General features: G+C 46.1%; 1 protein-coding gene across 2 annotated transcripts; it reads right to left on the reverse strand.

The window, feature by feature from the left end:
• Positions 1-49: 49 nt before the first annotated feature.
• Positions 50-17,677, reverse strand: Ift46 (intraflagellar transport 46). Of its 2 annotated transcripts, none has more exons than XM_028783815.1 (12): positions 17,446-17,677; positions 16,757-16,853; positions 13,344-13,420; positions 10,597-10,730; positions 8,876-8,950; positions 8,636-8,729; positions 8,188-8,316; positions 6,260-6,381; positions 5,760-5,826; positions 3,186-3,246; positions 2,823-2,908; positions 50-2,298 (listed from the first exon to the last, which is right to left on the reverse strand). In XM_028783815.1, exons 3-12 carry the CDS (start codon positions 13,383-13,385, stop codon positions 2,203-2,205), a joined length of 906 nt encoding a protein of 301 aa, XP_028639648.1. In that variant the 5' UTR covers positions 13,386-13,420; positions 16,757-16,853; positions 17,446-17,677; the 3' UTR covers positions 50-2,202. The 2 variants fall into 2 exon arrangements, with proteins under 2 accessions (XP_028639648.1, XP_028639649.1); XM_028783816.1 differs by lacking the exon at positions 17,446-17,677 and adding an exon at positions 17,317-17,431.
• Between the last annotated feature and the right edge of the window lie 2,322 nt (positions 17,678-19,999).

Below are 19,999 nucleotides of genomic sequence, written 5' to 3' on the forward strand. Positions count from 1 at the left end.
GTCTCTCCGGGAGGAGGGGGTACTGAAGGATCAAACACAGAGGCCTTGCTGGGTTTCCCTCCCCAGCGTTTTAGCAAGAGATCACAGTCTGGGTCTGGTTTTATTTCTACATATTTGTCCTGGAATCAATCAAGCCTGTACAATGAGGTCCCCGTAAAAATTCCAAGGGCAGGGCTAAGAGCTCCCACATAGACCAAGGAAAATTCCTCATTCTTGTGCTGCCGGATCCCAATTCCTGGCCTGCATTTGTGTCTGTCGTGGGAGGTGAGGAGGTGGAAGAGGAGGAGGCAACAACCTTGCTCAAAGTCCCTGCAGTGGTGGGTGAGGCTCTGCAACCCTCCTTTGCCCCCAGAATCTGGCCACAGCCACCTCCTAGATACTAACCTTTAAACTACCATGCACCAATGTTTGCGTGTGCATGCGTGCATGCATGTGTGTGTTTGTGCGTGTCCATGCAAGTGCATGTGGCTTACAGAAGACAAGTTTCGGTAGTTCTCTCTTTCAGTTCTGAGTTCCAGGGATTGAACTCAGGTGGTGGCCGGGCTTTGTGATAAGCATCTTTGCCTGCTGTGACATCTTGCCAGGCCCTTCCCCATACTTCTGTAACCAAATTGTTGTGTTAAATGTCCTTTGTTAAAAACATATAGAATGGGGCTGGAGAGATGGCTCAGGCTCAGTGGTTAAGGGCACTGACTGCTTTTAGAGGTCCTGAATTCAATTCCCAGCAACTACATGGTGGCTCACAAGCATCTGTAATGGGATCCAGAGCCCTCTTCTGGTGTGTCTGAAGACAGCAACAAAAAACCAACAAAACATCTAGAATGGTTTCAGGTTTCCTGACTAGGGACCAAAATATTTCCTGAATCTGTCCTCTACTTCTACCCCACTTAAGCGGGGCCTCCGAACCCTGCCACAGCTATGCTCCCTGGAGCCACATGCTCTGGCCTGTGCTTCTTAACAACCACTAGTAAGCTAGGAGTTCTCACAACCTGCTCCTTGGATTTCAACATCTTGCACAACTCTTTCTCAATTTCTCATAAAAAATGTTCAAAGGATGCAGGTGAAGAGGTGAACAGTGGGCATGGTGGCTCAGGCCTGTAATCCTAGCACCCGGGAGGCAGAAGAAAGAGGATAATGAGTTTGAGCTAGCCTGCGCTTCATAGTGAACTGTAGACCACTCTTGAGCGGTACAGAAAACCAGTCTAAAATAAATTAATAAGATTATTTTAAAATTCACAAAGATGCATGCCACTTTTTGGGAACTCTCCCTGCATCTGTCTGGAAACTCTCTGAGCCCTGACCTTTTAAGTTTCCATGGAGACGTCACACAAATAAAACAGCTGAAACCTGGACCACTGTGATGACATGTGACTGAGCTAGTGCTGTGGACTGGGTGGGAAGCCCAGTGAGGTCTGGAAATTACACAGTATTGCTTCCTTGCTAAAAAGGGGCAAGCCCCCATCTAAAATGAGGGTCTTGGTCTACTATCCAAGCAGGTCAAAGGATTTAAGAATAAGCTGGGTTTGGCTGAAGATGCCTGTAAGCCTAGTGACTGGAAGGTGGAGGTGGAGGAAGGAAGACTAGTTCTTCAGGACCAGCCCGCACACAGTTCAAAGCCAAGCTGGGCTACATGAGACACTGTCTCACAGCATCAACAAAAGTAAAATGAAAGAATGTAAGACTGTAAGAGCAGATGTCCATGACTGCCTCAAGGAAGAGATTCAGGGTTGTGGGCTGCTTGGGGAGAAAGGGAGGTGATAGGAGGGCAGAAAGGCAGAGATAGAAGGACATGATTCTCAGAGGCAGAGGCAGACCTGATGTGAGGCCCCCAACCCGATCCTACTCACTCTAGAATCATCTGGGCAATGGGAGAGTACTGAGCCAGGAGCCATGGCTGAAAACCAGTATGTATTCCATCACAACCTGACAGAACAGTCTGTGTGTCTTCAGAAGCTCCTCCCCCAACCTGTGTCCTGGGGCTCTCTGAGTTCCAGTTCTTCCAACTCAGAGGCCCACAGCCTTGTAGATACATCCTTCCTCGGGAAAGGCAATGGGAGCCAGGTGGAACCTAGGTGTGCCCTGCTCTCAAGGACAAGGCAGCAGGTCTCATGTTGTCAGAGCCCAGCCGTGGAGCAGGGAGATGTTAAGCTGCCAACAGAGACCGTCTTCATCTGACTTTGAAGCACAGCCCCAGGAGGAGGCTCAGATGAAGGTCAGCGTCTCCACATCCCCAGCCTGGGAGGCAGAGTTGGGTGGAGGGGTGAATGCTTTCTTGCCTTCAGCAAGAGCTATAAAATGCTGCAAGAAAGGAGAAGACAAGTTTGCAATATGCTAGCTGCTGCATTTTAACAAGGACGACCACTTTAAAAGCCCTTTAAGCTAAACTGGGCGTGGTGGCACAGGCCTGTCACCCTGGCAGTTGGGTGACTGAAGCAGAAGGATCACTGTGAATCTAAAGCTAGCGTGGGCAACACCATGAGTTCCAGGTTAACCTGGGCCACAGTGAGACATGTCTCAAAACAAAACAATCATTTAATTTTTCTCTTAGGTCTGCTTCCAAACTCATACATTAGTTTTCCTTTTGAAAGAGACAGCAATGTGCTGGTCTAGTTCCTTCCTGCTTCCATTCATGAAGCTGCTTGCTTGTGTGTGTGTGTCCTCCCTGAGCTCCACCTGAAGCCCATCTTCTCTCTCCAATCCACCCCCACCCCTGCTCCAGCCCCCTCTGCTGTTCACTTAATCATGGGAAGGGTATGAGTGCCAGCCAAGAACAAGCCTAGCAGGGCCCTGGACAGCTTCGGTCACCACGCTGTTGGTCTCACCTCGGAGTTCTTGAACTCTGAGTAGAGAGAAAAGAGCAGGTGGAGGGACTGAATCCGGCTCTTGTAGAAAGGGATGTCCAGGATGGCTGCAACAGACAATCGAGTACAGCGACACAAACAAACACGCTCTGGCTCTGGGGGTCTTCTGTTAAGGATGCCAGTCCCCTTCCAAGTAGGACTTGTTATTTTAGGGTTTGATACTCAGCCCCAAAGCCACCCTAGAGGGTGTAAACAGCATAGCTGGCTTCCAGTGAAGACTGTAAACCAAGACACATTGTGTAGGGATCAGGAAGCCCTTCCCTTCCAAAGGCCTAGAACACAGCAGTCAGAGGCAGGGCTAGGGAGGATGGGGGAGGAGCTTACCACAGATCATGTCGATGTACTCAGCCAGGCTGCAGTCGATCTCGACAGTGGGCAGACTCACCTGGTGGGAACATAGGATGGCCCATAGTCAAAAGGCTCAATATAGGCCCTTGGATCCCAGCACTCGGGAGATAAAACTCCTAGATAGATCTCTATGAGTTCCAGGATAGCCTGGTCTACATAGTAAGTTTCAGACCATCTGGGGCTACACTGAGAGACTGTCACAAACAAACAAACAAACGGACTGGAAAGATGGCTCAGCCATTAAGAATGTATACTGCTGCCAATGGGTAAAACATCTGCCTTGCAAGCCTTATAGCCTGAGTTCAATCCCCAGAGATGGAAGGAGAGACCAAGTCCACAGTTTCCTTTGACCTCCACACGTACACCACGGCATGTCTGCACTTCCTTCACAACTACAATCAATACTGTGAAACCAGCCACTCTGCTGGATACAGTATAGAGATGCAAGGCAGTCCCCATCAAAATTCCAATGACATTCTTCACATAACCAGGACAGACATTTCTAGAATTTATATGGTAATACAAAAAACACAGATAGTCAAGGTAGTCAAGGTAACCGTTAAAAAAAAAAAAAAAAAAAAAAGAACATAGCCGGAGGTGTCACATTACCTTACCTCAAACTATACTACAGGGCCACAGTGACAAAGCCAGCACAATACTGCCACACAGAACAGTGTAGACCAAAAGGTACAGGAAGAGCACACTGGGAAAGGAACCAGTGCAGTAACTAGTGCTCTGAAGACCAAATCCACTTGTAAAGAATGACATTAGGTCCATACTTGACTACAGAAAGCAAAGAAAAATGACTTTGCTTCTACCTTGCACAAGTCAGAGCAGCCAGGGTCAAGGAAACAGATGACAACAATTACTGGCAGGAATGAGGGAAAGAGGAACCTTACTCACGGCTGAGAATGTAAACTGCTAACTGCCACACTAGGAATCGGTATGGAAACGTCTCAAAATCCTAGAATTAGAATGTCCATAGAGGACTCACTCGGCTCTACCCGTCCTGGGCACATACGCAGAGGACGCCTGCTACAGGGACAGTCACTCATCTGTGTCTATTGATGTTCTATTTACAATAGCAAGGAAATGGATTCAGTCTACATGACCATCAACAGACGAATGGGTAGTGAAAATGGACACCTATAGGCAACAGAATTTCACTTAGCCATAAAGACAAAATTAAATTCACACAGAAACAGAAAGACATAGCAATATGATCACCCACATGCGGTCTCTAGCTTTTAATGTTTTTATGTATGTATTTATGTGGGATAAGTGTTGGAAGAGGCTAAGAAACGAGAAGAAGGCCCTTGAGAAGGGGAAAATGAGGGCTTATGGGAATGGGAAAGAGAATACCCATGATGCAAAAGCAGAAGGGAGTTCACTGGGGCATAAGCTACAAAGAAGGAGGCAATGAGAAGGCGGCCTTGGGAAAGGGTCAGCGGGTGAGTATATGTGAACGGCCATAATGAAAGTTGTTAGTTTGTATGGTACTGAAGAAAAGGAGGAAAAAATCTGATTTTGCTTGGGTGTGGTGGCTCATCCTGTAATCCCAGCAACTCAGGAGGCTGAAGCAGAAGGATTGCCAGGGGTTAGAGGCCAACCAGGGCTATATAGTCAGTTCCAGTTTAGGATACTCAGTGAGAGCCTGTCTCTGAAGAAAAACAAAACAACAACAACAAAAAAACAAAGAATGGTCTCAAACTTTGCTCTTGCTACAGGACAAAGAATGTAGCTCAGCTGGTAAAGTACTTGCCTAACGTGCAGGAAGCCCTTGGTTTGATCTCCAGGAAATAGACGGTTGTTAGACAAACAAAAAGACAGACAGTTGGGTAGACAAAAAATAGATGAATGGATAGATAAAATTTAAGTATATTGGTAATTAAAAATGAGACATCAATTTCTTAGACAAACATAAACATTACCTCTAGGCAAAGTATCAACTAAAGCAATAACATACGTGTACATGTTTACCAAACATGCCTGCTAGGCACACAATATCCCAGTAGCATTACTGAAATCCATGACAACTGGAAACTACCCAAGTGCTCACTGTAGATAACTGTCACCTACACACAAATTAAAGGATGGTGTATAATTCATTTATGAAAATGGATGACATAGAACAGGCTGGATGGCTCTCCCATCACGTAGAGAAGAGGACACAGAGCATGCTTACAGGGCTGATACTCTGACTAGCTCAGTGGCAGAGAACTTGCCTTCCATGTGTGAGGTCCTAGGTTCAGTCTTCGCTATTGGGGATGAGCAGGGGGAAGAGCTTTTTAGATTTTAGAGAAAATACAAAAACAGAACAGTGGTCACTGTGGAAGGGGAGAGGGGAGGTTTCTGGGAGGCTGGCAAAGTGCTGTTTACTAATCTAACGTGCTGGTTACATACGTATGTTCACTCGGCAAAATAATCAAGCTTTCTGATATGCATATTTCTATCACGGGTTCCGGTTCCACTAAAAAGTCCCAGTGATAACAGGAGGAGAGGAGCCCTCGGCCCTGGGTGGACGTCACATGACTCCTACTCCCCCCTCACCTTTCCCAGGAGCTCTTCAAACTCCGGGGACCACTCCTGCATCAGAGTGTCAATGTTGGGCATGGGCCTAGAAGTGGAGAAGACAAGATGAAGCGGGATCATTGAGCAATGACACGAGGCACCTCTAAGCCAGGTCCTCCCCTGCGTGCACCAGGGTTTCAGGAGAACCTAGACTGGAAAACCAAATTTACCAGGGCATGGCTTGGAGCAACCAGCTCAGTAACCATAGCAAGAGAACGCTCTCATCTTTGCACCTGCAATCTGCCAGCAGCTGGCCACTTTCCTACTTTACATGAAGTATGGCGTAAATGTACATTGGTTTAAGGACCTCAGGTTGATTCAGTTTACCCTCAGGTTTCCTCAGGAGCAAAGGGTCACAAATGGTGACACTTACTATAAACTACAGTGGTGAAGTCATGTCTCTGCCAGGTATTGTCATGCAGGAGGCAGAGAAGCAGGAGGTCAGCCAAGACTACATAGTGACCTGTAGTTATTGTCACCTGGTGTAGTGCACAGTCGCAGGGGGCTTGGAGCGGTGTAACTCAGAGATGCTCTCGATCCAGGTGTCAATGGCTTTGGGGTTCTTTTCTGCATCCTCCAGGCTCTTGACTTTCATATGTTGCTAGAAAAATATGGAGAACAATGATTAGAAACCTTATATTGAAACCCAAACCAACCCATAATAACTGTTGGTTGTGTGTGTGTGTGTGTGTGTGTTATTGTTTCATGTCAACACAGGCTGACATCATCTAGGAGGAGGGGGCTGCAGCTGAGGAACTGCCTCCATTAATCTGCCCTGTGGGCAAGCTTGTGGGGTATTATCTTGGGTGATGATTTAAGCCCATAGCACACTGTGGGCTATGCTACCCCTAAGCAGGTGGTCTTGGGTGTGTAAGAAAGCAGGCCGAGCACGACAGGAAGAACAGCCAGCAAGCAGCACTCTTCCATGGCTCTGCTTTGGTTCCCACCTTACGGTTCCTGCCTTGACTTCTCTCACCGAATGAACTGTGACATGGCATGTGTAAGCCCGATAAACTCTTTCCTCCCAAAGTTGTTTTTGGTCATGATGTTTATCACAGCAACAGAAAGGCTACTAGGACAGTAATTTAAAGTAATCAGTTGGAAAATAGCTGGGCTTTCCTAGCACTTAGAAGGCAGAGTAGGTAGATTTCAGTGAGTTTCAGGTCATCCTGGTATATAGTGAGTTCCAGGCAAGCCAGGACTATAGAGACAGACCTTATCTCAAACAGCCAGAAAAAAAGAAAAGAAAAAGAAAAAAAAGAAAGGAAGGAACTGAGAGAAGGAGAGGAGAGAGGGAGGGAGGGAGGAAGGAAGAGAGTTGTTAATTGGGCATAGTGACGTACACTGGTCACCTACAATCCCAGTACTTGGGAGTAGAGGCAGGAAGATCAAGATTAAGGCTAGCCTAGGCTACCTGAGATCTTGTCTCAAAAATAAAGAAAACAAAAAACCTGGTGTGGCCGTGAGAAGGACGCTTGATAGCAGGGAGGGCTGACCACAGTGAAATGCCAGATCTGCTCTAGATGACCAGAATTTAAAAGGCCAATCACAAGTTTAAGTAGGTACTTGGAGAAGTTTATATTCTCCTTCACTGCTGGTAGCACTGCTACCAATTCAAAAAGCATTCTGGGTTCTTCAAAATGCTGACCAGAGTAACTAAATGGCAATGGGTCCTCCCCTCCCCATACATCCAAGAGAAATCACATAGATGCCACACTGACTTACACTTCGGCATGCTAGTGACATCATTAACAAAAGTGGGAACAGCCGATGGGGCCAAATGTACTCTGGTTTGTACACAGATAGAGTATTACTTAGTCACGAGGAGGAATGAAGGTTGCTGCAGTGTAAGAGGAGAGGACGCCGGCTACAGGGCTTCTTTCCGGAGTGATGAAACTTTGTAATTAGTGATGAGGGGCTGGAGCTCAGCTTGGTGCTAGGGCATTCAGCTAGCATGGAAAAGTATGGCTTTGACCCTGACTACCATACTAACTGTAGAGTAAAGGGAAGCCTACAACTCCATGAATGTACTGAAAGCCAGTGAATTGTCTAATTTAAAACGGTGACTAGGGCCTGGAGAGATGGCTGAGAGGTTAAGAGCACTGGCTGCTCTTACAGAGAACCCAGGTTCGATTCCTACTGCCAGTATGGCAGCTCACTTTTGGCTCCCATGGACCGTCCATGTGACGCACAGACATACATGCAAGCAAAACACCTATATACATAAACTTAAAAAAAAAAAAAAAAAAAAAAAAAAGGTGTGTCTGCGACTCTCACAGTATGTAGACTCCATCACTAAAACCCTTGACGGGTCTGAAGCCGCACTACCTTTAACAGGCAGTGATCCACTGAATACAAACTGCAGTGTAGCCTCTGACCTGGGCCCTGCTTTAGACCAGCAGCTCACCGTAATGTTATGCTGCTTGGAATTCTCTGTTAACCACAGAGAAAGCACAGTAGGGTCCGACTGCTTTGTGGATGGTTCATCTAACACCAAGAGGCCAAGGTGGTCAGGCTTTCCGTCAGGACGCGGCACCTGGTTGAGAGAGGTTAAGATCACTGTGAGGAGCCGGGCAGTGGTGGCACACAACTTTAGTCCCAGCACTTGGGAGGCAGAGGCAGGCTGATTTCTGAGTTCGAGGCCAGCCTGGTCTACAGAGTGAGTTCCAGGACAGCCAGGGCTACACAGAGAAACCCTGTCTTGAAAAACAAAACAAAACAACAAAAAAAGAACTCCAATGCAATGAGCACTACTAAGGGGGCCAATGCTCATCAGAGGAACTATTAGAGGAACTACTAGAACAGAGGAACTGGAGAACCCCAGGGGACACATTTTTAGGATGGACTATCTGTACCTTTAAAAATGCATCGATATCTCCAACAGCTGGGATAAAGTCCGGAATGAAAGGTTTCAGTTTGTGGTCCAGATCAATCAACTGAGGTGTGTACCTGCGCGGGACAGTTGAGGGGAGATGGAAGCAGTCAGAACATGTCACTTGACTGTTTGGGCTAAAAAGCCTCCAAGGAGCACGGCGCTGCTTCAGACTGGAGAGTGCAAAGCCAGGCGAGGTGTGCACAGACAGCTCGCTGCTTACCGGCTGATGTACTCAAACAGCTCCTTGATCTCCGCCGAGACCGGCAGATGCTCGTAGTCGGCCGGATCGTAGGCCCTGGAGGAGACATGCCGATCAGAGTGGCCCTCGGGAACACAGCAGCAGGCTTGGCCAGCCTATGTGTGAGCTGATGAACAGGGATGTGGCCCCAAGCCTACCTTCTGCCCCTGCCACATCCTACGTTCTTGATGGCCTACAAGACAGCTTCAACACTGATTATAGTTAGCTGTCAATTATCTCTTACCCTAAAGGAATAAGCTGCAGGAAATTCAGGCACTGTTTTTTAATGTGTATGGGTGTTCTGCCTACAAGTATGACTCTGCATTACACTTGTACCCAAGGACACCCAAAGAGTGTGTCAGATCCCCTGGGATTGGGATCTGTAAGAGCACTCAGTACTCTTAACTGCCGAGCCATCTCTCCAGGCCCCACAACACAGCTTTTAGAAATCTTTGAGTATGGATGTGTGCATATGTGGTGAATGAACGTGATATGTGTGCATGTGTGTGTAAGTGCACATGCGCGTGCATGCACATGGAGGTAAGAGGAAGATCTGTGTATGAGAGAAGAGATATGTGTACCCAGGTCAGAGACAACTTGAGGGAACTGGTTCTCTCCTTCCGCCATATGGGTCCCAAGGAATGAACTCAAGTACTCAGGCTTAGAGGCAGGTGCCTTTACCCTCTAGGCCATCTGACCCAATCCTTGGGTTTTTTTTGAGACAGGGTCTTCTATAGCTCAAGCTGGCCACAGGCTTGTAATACTCTGGCTTCAGCTTCCAGAGTGTTGGGATTACAGATCTGTGTCCCCAGGTCCAACATCATTAAATATATTTTATACACTTTCAAAAGATTTATTTATTATAGTTCTTTTAAAATATGTATTTTATTTATATGAGTACACTGTAGCTGTCTTCAGACACACTAGAAGAGGGCATCAGATCCCATCACAGATGGTTGTGAGCCACCATGTGGTTGCCAGGAATTGAACTCAGGACCTCTGGAAGAGCAGTCAGTGCTCTTAACCGCTGAGCCATCTCTCCAGCCCGAAAGATTTATTTTTTTATATGTATGTTTGTGTGCATGGGTGCAATCCTAAGTACATAAATACAACCTGAGGCCTCACACATCCAGGTAAATGCACGACCACCGAGCTATAGCCCCAGTGTAAATGGATGGTCTTTAGAACACATGTTCATTATAACCTACAGGACTGAATCATGACTGTGACAATGGGGCTGCAACAGAGTAAGATGGGGTGTTGTTGTTGTTGTTGTTTTCTTAGTGTCATCAAGAACCCTGCCTCAATATAAGGCCCTCAAGATCTTCTCTCCTATCCAGGAAAGACCTCAGCCTAAACCGGAAATGCTTATGTGCACACAGTTTGCCCCACTAGATAGAAATGCTTTGGCATAGGTGCAAGAACACTTCTTCTCTCCCAAACTGGGGGCTCCGTGAAAGGCAGGAGCAATGTTTCAGGTTTGAGGTTAACCCAGCGTGTTTGCCGAGTCCACAAACGTCTCACATGGTTTAAGTGACATCACAGGCAGACGAGGGAGTGGAGCCAGAATAAAATGAAAACTCACAGTGCTGGGTTCCTGAGACAGGAGGAAAACCCTAAGTAGAGGGCATCAAAGGATGCTGCAACCCATGCCCCTTCCACCGCCACCCTGAAGGACGCCCCTGGCACAGGGTCCTCCCTACCCTTCCAGAGGTGCCCCGTGCTCCTCGTCGTCATCGTCGTCATCAGAGTCGGTCTCAGAGGAGTCATCGTCGTCGTCGTCATCGTTCTCACTGAAGCCCTGCTGGGGTGTCAGCTGGGAGGGCTTCTTCTTCTCCTGGACAGGGAGGGAAGGGGAAGTGGTTACACGAAGAACAGTTCAGTTCCCATGCCTGACTCTGCACTGCTCTCACCATGTCCACAGACTCTGCCACCGAGTCTCCAGAAAGGGAACCCCGTCCCTAGGGGCCTGAGAACCTTCTCCTTCTAAGTTGACCTCCACAGTCTTCAACCATAATCCCCTACTAGAAATGGTACAAATCCTACCCTAGTTATGCTTAGGAACCTATTACTTGTTCTTGGAAACTATGCATAAACTCTATCCAGAAGCCTCACTCTCTAAAATGTAGAAAACGGTGGTGGGGCTGAGGAATGGCTCATCAGTTAAGAGCACCCAATATCCACTCGTGGCATCCATGTCCGGTGCCTCACAACTGCCTGGAACTCCAGTTCCAGGGGATCCTTCTAGACTCTGAGGGCATCTGCACTCACATTCACATAACCACATGCCCCCATAAAATAAATCACAGAGGGCTGGAGAGATAGCTCAGTGGCTAGGAGCACAAACTACTCTTGCAGAACACTAGAATTTGGCTCCCAAAACCCCCATTAGGCAGCTGACAACCTCCCTGTGTGAAACTCCAGCTCAAGGGAATCTGGCCTCCATGCACTCATGTGCAAAGATACACACACATAATTTTAAATATTAAATAAATAAATATTGGAAAAGGATAACAACTTGAGATTACTTGGGGAGTCAGGAAAGATCAAGTGGGAAAGACAAACTTTACAGGGTCATAGTACTCAAAGACCACAGAAAAACCTGGCATCTATTTTGCAAGAATGCTCAGAGTTAGGCGCTGAAAATATCAGCAGAATAAAGTTCATAATTAACCCTGAGCATGGATTCACAGCAGCAGCTCAGGAGAATAGCAGCTTCACATGTTTGCTTTGTGATAACTCCTTCATGATGTATCTTCACAGTGTTCACAGACCCCTTCCCTGTGAGTTAAGCAAAATAACTATGCATGCTAGTTCAGAATAAGAGGCCTCTTTGTTCTTGACATTATAGCCTAAGTTTGAGTTTCTAGCTGGTCATGCTCCATTTTACCCTCTCAGGTTCATGAGAAGGAGCCTGGTGGTATCTGACTAGCAGAGACAGTTGAGACAGGATCCGTATCTTTGCCTCTGTGCTCACAGCCTGTAGCATGCCCTCCCTTAGGACATGACAGTTGGTCAACTGGCCTCCTTTTCAAAAGTAGCTTTTAGGAGCTGGAGTGATAGCTCAGTGGTTAAGAGCACTGGCTGCTCTTCCAGAGGTCCTGAGTTCAATTCCCAGCATCTGTTTCTGAGGGCATGGAAGAACCATCTCGTCAGCCCAGGTAGTTTTGGCAAAAGGCAACTTTTAAGAATACTGTCAGACTGGCATGGTAGTACATGACTTTAATCTTAACACTCAGGAGGCAGAGGCAGATGGAATAGATTTCTCTAAGTAAGTTTGAGACCAGCCTAGTCTACATAGTGAGTTCCAGGACACCCAGAGTTTTATAGAGACCCATCTCAAAAACAAAAATATTAGGTGTCAAGCCAGGCGGTGCTGTTGCATACCTTTAATCCCAGCACTTGGGAGGCAAAGGCAGGTGGATCTCTGTGAGTTCGAGGCCAGCCTGGTCCACAAAGTGAGTTCCAGGACAGCCAGGGCTATTGCACAGAGAAATCCTGTTTTGAAAAACCACACACACATACAAAAAAAAAAAAAAAAAGACATTGGTGTCATAAAATACTGGCATCACCACAAGTGCTGGGAATAAAACCACAACTGAGCTAATAATTCTAAAAACTTTCTTAGTATATGAATTTCCAAGACTGCTTATAAGACCTTTGAGACCCTGGGAGGGAACTAGGAATCTATATTTTGATGTTTTACTGTTTTATTGTATGTGTATGGGTGTTTTTGCCTGCATATGTGCACAGCCTTGGTGTCTGGTGCCCAGAGAGGCCAGAGATAGCACTAGATTCCCTGAAACTGGAGTTACAGTGTGAGCTGCCATCTGTGGACTGGGAATTGAACCCAGGTCCTCCAGAAGAGCAATCAGTGTTCTTAGCCACTGAGACATATCTCTAACCCAAGGAATCTTTTTTTTTTTTTAAAGGTTTTTCGAGACAGGGTTTTCTCTGTGTAGCCCTGACTGTCCTGGAACTCACTCTGTAGACCAGGCTGGCCTCGAACTCAGAAATCCACCTGCCTGTGCATCCCAAGTGTTGGGACTAAAGGCGTGCGCCACCACTGCCCGGCAGGAATCTTATTTTTTAAGAGCAAATATCCTAGTTGATTCTTATAATCAATAAAGTCTAAAACACACACAATTCAGACTAAAAAGCCAACTGTAATGATAGTCTGTGTCAGAGATGGGCTCACCAGTAAAAGTGAAATTCTAGCTTTGATAGCAACTGACAGGAAATAACAATAGCAGGCTTTATTCTTGAAGAAGACACTATCTCAAGACAATATCTCAAAATCTCTCCAGGATTTTCCTACAGGAGCTCCAAGGTCCTCAAGTACTAGAGGTGAGTGTTCCTGGGGACTCAGCGCCATCTCGCACTGACCACACCAGAGCCCGATCCTCAAAGGAAGCGGAGGGGCACAGCGCACGCGCATGCGCACACGCACCTTGTTGTCGTCCTCGTACTCGTCGCTGCTGTTATCAGCCATCGTCTTGTTGGGAAGAGCAGCAGAAAAAGGAGGGCCTTTGAGGAAGAATCTTTTCATTAGTTAACGTCTAAATTATTGTTTTAAAAAAAGTTTACATTTTTAATTTTTATTTAATTTATGTAATTATTTTGGTCTTCCTGTTATCTTTTATCCCCTACCCGATGACTCCTCCCTCCCCCCCGCCCTGCACCTAACATGCATGAGCTATGAAACAGACACACACACACACACACACACACACACACACACACATACACACACACACACACAAAGCAAACATGTTTTAGTCCTAGCACTAGGGAGGCAGAGGCAGAGGCAGAGGGATCTGTGAACTCAAGACTAGGGCTATATGGTAAGACCCTGTCTCAAAAACAAAATAAAATAAAACAAAACAAAACAAAACACGAAGGGAAAGCGAGCATACTGAATTCTAGTCACAGCTGTGTCTATGCAGGACGTTGCTATAAACACTCCTTCGAGTAGCTCTGGACTAGATGCTACACTAACCGACTCAGCTGCGACTGTATGACCAGAGCTGGAGATGAGCAGGGGTGACGCGCCCTGTGTGAGAAGCGACAGTGGCTGGGCTTGAGGACAACTCTGTCACCCGCAGGAGGTGACTCACCCTCTCTGAGGGTCAGTATTTCCTCCTATAAATGGGGTCAGTGACAGGACTGAGTGACAAAGCCTACCTGGAAGGGAGGGACTTAGGGCCTGGCAAACAGCCAGCTGTGAATATGAATTTGAATCAGGGCATAAGAGAAAGAAGAGAATCTGTAGGAATAAGAACTTATTCTGAAATCAAAAGTATAACTGGATGGAAGATCAGCCAGCATGAAAACTGCAGGTGCAAACTAAACATTTTTGACTTATTAGATTACCCAGCTGAGGGGCTCAGTGGTTAAGTGCACCGACTGCTCTTCCAGAGGTTCTGAGTTCAATTCCCAGCAACCATATGGTGACTCACAACCATCTGTAATGGGATCCGATGCACGTTTCTGGCGTGTGTCTGAAAACAGCTGCAGTGTACTCACATAAATAAAAATAAGTAAATCTTTAAAAAAAAAAATTACCTATCTAAAAACAAGTCCACAGTTGACAAGAGTGTAAATTTATTACGTTTCTGACATGGTAGCTTTCAGCACTCAGGAAACTGAGGCCAGAAGAGTACCTCAAATCCAAGGCTAGCCTGAGCTGCACGGTGAGTTCCAGGTTAGTCCAGGCTCCACAGAATAAAACCCTATTTTCAAATAAACAAATAAAACCCTAACATGTTGGAGTAAAAAAACAAAGCTAGAGGCTCAGTATTACTCAACATGCTGGCTTCCACAGCATGTACACTAAAATCTGGAACAACGCAGAGACTAACACAGCCTGTGCAAGGATGACATGGAAAGTCATGAGGCACTCTGTAATTTTGGAAAATAAAGTATATATTAAAAAGTACTAAAAATGAGAATCAGACAGACACTTGTATACCACCAGACACAGCAGCACTGTTCAAAATTACCACAGGCAAAAACAACACAGTGTCTGTCAGGAAATGAGACATTTAAAAACACATACAATCCATACAATAGACTATTATTCAGCCATAAAATTGAAAAAAAATATGATACATGATGTGTAGGTGACATGAGCCAGCCACAAAAGGACGTTATTTCACCCAGGAAGTGCCACTAATAGGCAAATTCACAGGAGCAAAGTTGTGGTTAGCAGGGACTGGGAGGAAGAAAGGAATCAAGAAATCTCTTGTTTGTTTGTTTGTTTGTTTGTTTGTTTCTGAGGCAGGGTCTCACTATGTAGCCCTGGCTGGCCTGGAACTCACTCTGTAGACCAGGCTGGCCTCAAACTTATAGAGATCCACCTGCCTCTGCCTCCCAAGTGCTGGGATTAAAGTCATGTACCACCATGCCTCGCAGTAGCTACTGTTTAACGAGGACGTTCTAGTGGTGTTTTGAATGAGAACAGCTCCCAGAGGCTCACATGTTTGAATGTTTGGTCAGCAGTTGGTAGAGCTGTTTGGGAAAGATTAGGCAGTGAGGTCTTGTTGGAGGAGGTGTGTCACTGGAGATGGGCTCTGAGGGTTCACAAGCCCAGGTCATTCCCCCATGTAGCTCTCTCTGTCTCATGCTTGTGTCTAAAGACATAAGCTCTAAGCTGTTCCTGCTGCCACGATTTTTCTCAGCCATCATGGACTCTAATCACCTGAAACTGTAACCTCCAAATAAACTTTCTTCTATAAGTTGCTTTGGCCACGGTGTCTTATCACAGCAATAGAAAAATAACTAAGAAAGTGGTGACAGTTACCACGAAATGTACATGAACTCAGAGCCATTAAACTTTACACTTGAAGTGGCTAAAATAGTATTCTAATACCATGTATATTTGACCACAGTAACAAAAAGGAGTGTGATCCCCAACTCAGGACTGAAATCCTGACGCATGAGCAAGACTTAATGATTCTGTAATCTAATGTTGTCTCTGTGCCATGTCTCTATTCATGCCACAGTCCAAACCAGCCACTGCCACAGCACTTCCACTCACCTCCCCCTTTTTCACCTGTGTACTCTCCAGTAAATTCTACATGTGACAGCAACAGCCTTTGGAGTTCTGCATTCTGCTTGACATGTCTCTCCCCTCCCGTCTGATCAGACATAACACACTCTCCTCTCACTAAGCCCTGGTCTTTTGAGTCTTCCCTGGCCTCAAATCAATCCCCACCACCTCCACTATGTCTCATAGCAATAAACAACTTGCCTCCATTGCTGCACACATGACATTTGTCGTAATGACTGGTTTATTCACTGGCCATCTTACAAGTGTCAGGACGGCAGGGATGTGTCTTTTGTTTGTCATTGTATTACCCAGCGTTAGCATGGCACACAGCAAGCATTCAAAAATGTTAGGTGGGGGGTGGAGAGATGGCTCAGCGGTTAAGAGCACTGACTGCTCCTCCAGAGGTCCTGAGTTCAACTCCCAGCAACCACATGGTGGCTCACAACCATCTGTAATGGGATCCGATGCCCTCTTCTGGTGTGTCTGAAGACAGCTACAGTGTACTCATATAAATAATAATAAATAAATAATATTTAAAAAAAACACACAGTAAACCTGCGTTTTGCCAGAAACTATACAGAGCAGTAACGAAGTTTGCAGTGATAGGGGATAAGTTTGCACTCAAAGAAGATGCCAAAATCTGATGAACTGATTTCTCTCTCAACTAGTGAGAAAACAAAATTAGCGGCAAGTTAACGCAGGAAGTGAACACTTGCTGATATAATCTAAGAGCTCGCTGAATGCGATCCGAATCCTATCTGCGCCACTGTTTTGGAAAACTACCTCTCTTTTTGTCTCTCATCTTCTCTTACCTTGACGTCCCGGGGTTGGAGTGCTAATGCTGGCAACCTCTTCCGGGTCGATAATCTCTAGACGCTCATCATATGTCTGGTTCTCAACAATTTTGGTCTAAGCAAAAGTAGATATGATTACATAACTCCTACCATGGGCTATACATCCAGAGACGCATTCACCCCCACCCAAGCTTTCCCCAAAGTTTCCTGACCCAAGAGCAAGCGGAACATCAACTTCAACTCTTATTTAGCCAACACTGGCTGAGTGCCGAGACAACTGCGGAGGAAAACGGTATCCAACCTTTTCCAGCAGCAAACCAAAAGCTACACACAAGATGCAGTCGAGGGAAGCACAGCACGCATAGGCCGCCGCCGGCCCAGGTTTGGTCAGTTTTCGCAGAGCTGTTGAGGCTTCTGTCAGGGGGTGGAGGGTACAGGGATGGGACCGGGCTACTGAAGTTCTAGAGTCTAGCCAGAGTTCAGCCTGTGGGTCACCTCTGACCCGAAAAGGGGAAGGATGTTCCTAAGAGAAGGCAACTTCCAGTCTCGGCCCCATCCACTAATCCCCCAAACATCACCTCTACTTCCACCCGTCTTGAAGATAGGATCCCACTGGGTTCTCGGAGAATCAAGGAACCAGGGCAGTTGGTGGGGCGCGGAGAGCGAAGAACGGCGGTCGGGAGTGCGCTTGCGGGAGCACCAATTACCTGTAGCCCCTCTGGATCCGTTTCCTCTATTTGGAAAGAACCCCAGCCTAGGACTGGGGTCTCACTCTCAGGCCCGGCCACTTCAAGGATCCCTAAGTGCAACAAGCCGCCTGTGGTCAGTCGTTAGGCAAAAAGATAAGTAAATAAATAAAACAAAGCAAAGCGAGAGCCAGAAGGAATGATCGCGAGACGAGCGGCGCCGCCACCCAGCTCCCCCCCTCCCCACACACACAGTCCCAGCTTGGCCCAGTGGTGGCGGAAGCAGAGACGCGACGCTGGGATAGAGCGGCCCGGCACACTAGGCGGCCAAGCCGCCTACTTGTCTATGGTTTCCGCAGCTGAGTCGGTTGTGACATCTAGTGGCCAAAGGTGGGAGGCCAGGCTAGTGGATTTCTTTTCTCCAACTGGAAACTGTCATCTCGAAGACAAGGCTCATTTGGCCCACAGTTTGTCCTAGATAGACACCTGGGGGGTTGGGGGGAAGTCCTAGCACGTTTAAAAGCCTTTTTATATCTCATCTCTATATCTCTATGGCAGGATAGCCCTTTTCCTCATAGTGTCCTATGTCACATGAGCATACTTTTTCTTCGTTCATCTGACATTAGGATTTAACTGTGTCCTGTGTTTTTACTTGCTAAAGAAAACTAGGAGCCGGGTAAGTTGTTGCATAACTGCAATCTTAGTGCTTTGGAAGTGGAAGCAGGAGGATTAGAAGTTCTAGATCAGCCTCAGTCAGTAACTTGGTAAGTTTGAGGCCAGCCTGGGCTATTGCGGTCCAGTTTCAAAACAACAAAAACTGATTAAAAAAATAAAAACACATTATTTCATGTAGGAAAGTGCATACGCTCTGTGTGTGTGTGTGTGTGTGTGTGTGTGTGTGTGTGTGTGTGTCAGCAGGCAACTTTACGGAATCTGTTAAAATTCTTCCTAGTACCAGTAGATTGCATAAATAGTACTTTGAAAATCCTCACTGGAAGCCAGGCATGGTGTGCAGGTCTGTGTGCTTTCTTTCATGAAATAAAGTGTTTTTACTTTTATTTTTTTAATCAAATTTTGTGATGGCTCAATGGTTAAAAGCACTGGCTGCTCTTCTAGAGGACCCAGGTTCTAGTCCCAGCACACACATGACAGCTCATGACCCCCTGTAACTCTAGACCCAGGGAGATCTAATGCCTTCTTCTGGCCTCCAAAGGTACAGACACATGCATACATGCAGGACAAACACTCATACACATAAAAAAAGTTTTTAAAATAATAAAGCGATAACAAGAAGCTCTCACTGGTAAGGGTTACCTCTGTGGTAGAGCACTTACGTAGCATGCAGAGGGCCCTGGGTTGAATACTGATGAAATACAGAATTCATGGGGCTGGAGAGATGGCTCAGCAGTTAAGACCACTGACTGCTCTTCCAGAGGTCCTGAGTTCAACTCCCAGCAACCACATGGTGGCTCACAACCATCTATAATGGGATCCAACGTATTCTTCTGGTGTGTCTGAAGACAGCTGCAGTGTACTCATATACATAAAATAAAACGAAAAAAGGAATGCTCGCTGGACAGATCAAGGAATAAGTGATTAAAGAAAATGTAATGAATAACTAAAACTATAGGTGTAATTAATTTTGGAAATCAAGGTTAGAGAAATGTGCGAGAATCATAGAAATTCACGACAAAAGCTGCCTTAAAATGAAACACAGTGCAGTCAGGCAAGGTGGCGTACAGCTTCCGTCCCAGCACTGAGGAGGGAGAGGCAGATGGATCTCTGAGTTCTAGGCCAATCTCATCTACAAGTTGAGTTCCAGGAAATCCATGGTTATACACAGAGGAACCCTGTTTGGAACCCAAACCCTCCACCCCCACAAGAAAAAAAGAAAGAAAGAAAACTGTGTTCAGACCTGCAATCCCAACTCGGAAAAAACAAAAATGAGAGACTAAGACATAACTTTTAAAAAGAAAATCGATACCTAAAAATTGCACAGATCTATGGGGCATTTTCCGTTGTTTCTATACATGTGTACATTACAAAGCATTTCAAATCCTAGCATTTCTAGATCCTCAACCTTTTTTTTTTTTAACTTAATGAATGAGTGCTCTGCTGCATGTATTCCTACAGGCCAGAAGAGGGCATCAGATCCCCTTATAGATGGTTTCCAGCAACCATATGGTTGCTGGGAATTGAACTCAGGACCTCTGGAAGAACGGACAGTGTTTTTAACTGGCTGAGCCATCTCTCCAGCCCCTCAACTTTTTTTTGTGTGTTTTTTTTTATTGCTTGACACAAGGGCTCATGATGCACCTCTGGCTGGCCTACATCTCACTCTGTGGACTGAGCCTCAAACTCATAGCACCCTGCTTTTGCCTCTCAAGCACCACACATGTGCCGCCATCAATTCTCATTACTTTGTGGGGGAAAAAAATCAGGGTTCTCCCTTCTACATTTTTTTGAAAAAATAAATATATACTAAACTATATTATATTTTTAATAGTCAACTTTTCTATGCAACAAGACACCAGACCGTACTTCTTCCTTTTCATAATTTTATTTTTAATTTATG

The sequence above is a fragment of the Grammomys surdaster genome, unplaced genomic scaffold (assembly GCF_004785775.1).
Source record: "Grammomys surdaster isolate TR1022 unplaced genomic scaffold, NIH_TR_1.0 1164, whole genome shotgun sequence".
Classification (NCBI taxonomy): Eukaryota; Metazoa; Chordata; class Mammalia; order Rodentia; family Muridae; genus Grammomys; species Grammomys surdaster.